The sequence below is a fragment of the Austrofundulus limnaeus genome, unplaced genomic scaffold (assembly GCF_001266775.1).
Source record: "Austrofundulus limnaeus strain Quisiro unplaced genomic scaffold, Austrofundulus_limnaeus-1.0 Scaffold782, whole genome shotgun sequence".
NCBI classification, from domain to species: Eukaryota; Metazoa; Chordata; class Actinopteri; order Cyprinodontiformes; family Rivulidae; genus Austrofundulus; species Austrofundulus limnaeus.
Genome location: NW_013953184.1, coordinates 122,630 through 124,662, shown reverse-complemented (window position 1 = coordinate 124,662; position 2,033 = coordinate 122,630). Strand labels below are relative to the sequence as shown.

Sequence of the window (2,033 nt, the reverse complement as noted above, 5' to 3'; positions counted from 1 at the left end):
CTGGGCCTCCCTTCTGAAGCTGCTGCCCCCGCGACCCGACCCCGGATAGGTGGAAGAAAATGGATGGATGGATGGATGGATGGATGGATGGATGGATGGATGGACGTTTTAGATTGGGGTGGTGTGGGGGGTGGAAGGGTTCAGCTTTATTAATCCCTTAATGCAGGTTTAAGATATAATCAAGATGCMGGTGTTGTTATGGTTACRGTGCTTAYWGAGGAGGAGGTTTTGGTATGAACCRCCTTGGATGGTGGAYGGTTAAACTCAAGGCTCACAGGCCAAATGTGGCCCACACCACTGCATTTTGTGGCCTGCCAAAGCTTCAAAAAACGTCTTTATGCATTTAAATTATGAGTGTTTCTTTAAAAGGCAGCATTGACCCTAAGCTACATCTCATCTCCCATAATGCATGTTGATTATTGTCCCTGCAATAAATACAGCATCCCATCACCTGGTGGAGGTGCACAGGGTTCAAAAGAAGCCATCTGCAAAATTTACTGTGTAAAATCTCCATTATGCTTTATTTTTTCCAGTTACTTCTGCTGCAGCCAAGCTGTGGCAAAGTCTCCACTTACAAACTGTAAATTTGAACTGGAACAACCCTCACAGTAAAACACACTTTTACTTTTAATAGTATTTCTGTATTATTTATGTTAGATTTAATCAGTCTTATGTAGTACTTTTCAGTGCTCATTAGAAGACATGTTAAAATGCTGTTTCTATGCAGGAAATACCACGTAGAGCTCAGTTATTGTTTGTTAGTGGCTGTAGCAACGAGCCGAGGAATGCTGTTTTTTTGTTTAGTTGAAGGTAAACAGGAAACGTCAACATTAATTACAGCTGGCCCATTTTTAGGACCACCATAGCCCTCATGTGTCCTCAGTAAAAATGAGTGTAACACCTCTATTATTAACAGGATTACCAAGATCAATCACTTGATCTGAACAAAACCTGTCCTTCCCTTTTCTTTGGAAGCCTCATGGCTCTGAAGGTAAACACACATTTACTGGTAAAGAATTATTCTCATTATTATTATACTCACTAAAAGCTGTAACAGCAGGACAAGACAGTTAAAACCTATCAGGTTTTTCTAACACGAGTTGCTCAGTTTCCCTTCATGCGTCTCATTATCTGAAACATTTCTGCAGCACATCCTGGTTTTGGTTTTTGTAGAGAAGAAAAGTTTCCTCACCGCCATGGCTCTGGTGAAACCCACCACTCCAAACTTGGAGGCTGTGTAGGCGGGACAGCATGTGAACGGGCCAAGACCTGAAACAGTGTCATTTTATTAGCACTAATAATATTTAGCATTTCATCATTTTCAACTTATTTTTTAAATAAAATTTGCTTTACATCTTGCTGCACTAAGTGTTAATAAATGAACAGCTAAAATAAATGGAAGCATTGCACGTGAGACAAGGTTGTTGAAAAAACAAAAAAAAAATCATAGCAACATGGACGTGAAACAGAAACATATGGATCAGAGTAAAAACAAGATCTCAGGCTGAAATTATTAACGAGCAAAAATTGAGATAAGTCCAGGAGGTTACAAATCATACATAAAATAACTGAAACATCTTAAAGTTTGATAGACACAGACGATAAGAAAAACGACCACACATGAAGACTCAGAGTTTAAAATATATAATGGTGATCATATGATTGATTCAAATCTTTTTCCACAAGTCAAAAACAGTGAAAATTATAATGAAAATCAAAAAGAAAAAATCAGTAGTTCCTCTGGATGGTTCTTCTTTAATGAAACGTTTCGTCTCTCCTCCAAGAGACTTCTTCAGTCTGATGAGTTTCAGGTGAACTCAGCCTTATAAGCTCCGCCTCCACCTGGACAAACAGGTTAGTCACATGCAAAAGAGGGCCATCGACTAACAATAAGTTTCACCTGAAACTGTCAGACTGAAGAAGTCTCTTGGAGGAGAGACGAAACGTTTCATTAAAGAAGAACCATCCAGAGGACCTACTGATTTTTGATTTTCTTAAAACAGTATTTTCACCGTAAGATATTTGTTCAGATG

General features: G+C 38.9%; 1 protein-coding gene across 1 annotated transcript in view; it reads right to left on the bottom strand.

Annotated features, from left to right (window-relative positions):
• LOC106532511 (15-hydroxyprostaglandin dehydrogenase [NAD(+)]) overlaps positions 1 to 2,033 on the bottom strand; it is a gene marked incomplete at its 5' end in the record, with an annotated part of 8,733 nt that overhangs the window by 1,271 nt on the left and 5,429 nt on the right. Inside the window, 1 exon segment of the mRNA XM_014028577.1 lies at positions 1,193 to 1,269. Coding sequence (XP_013884031.1) covers positions 1,193 to 1,269 — 77 coding nt within the window.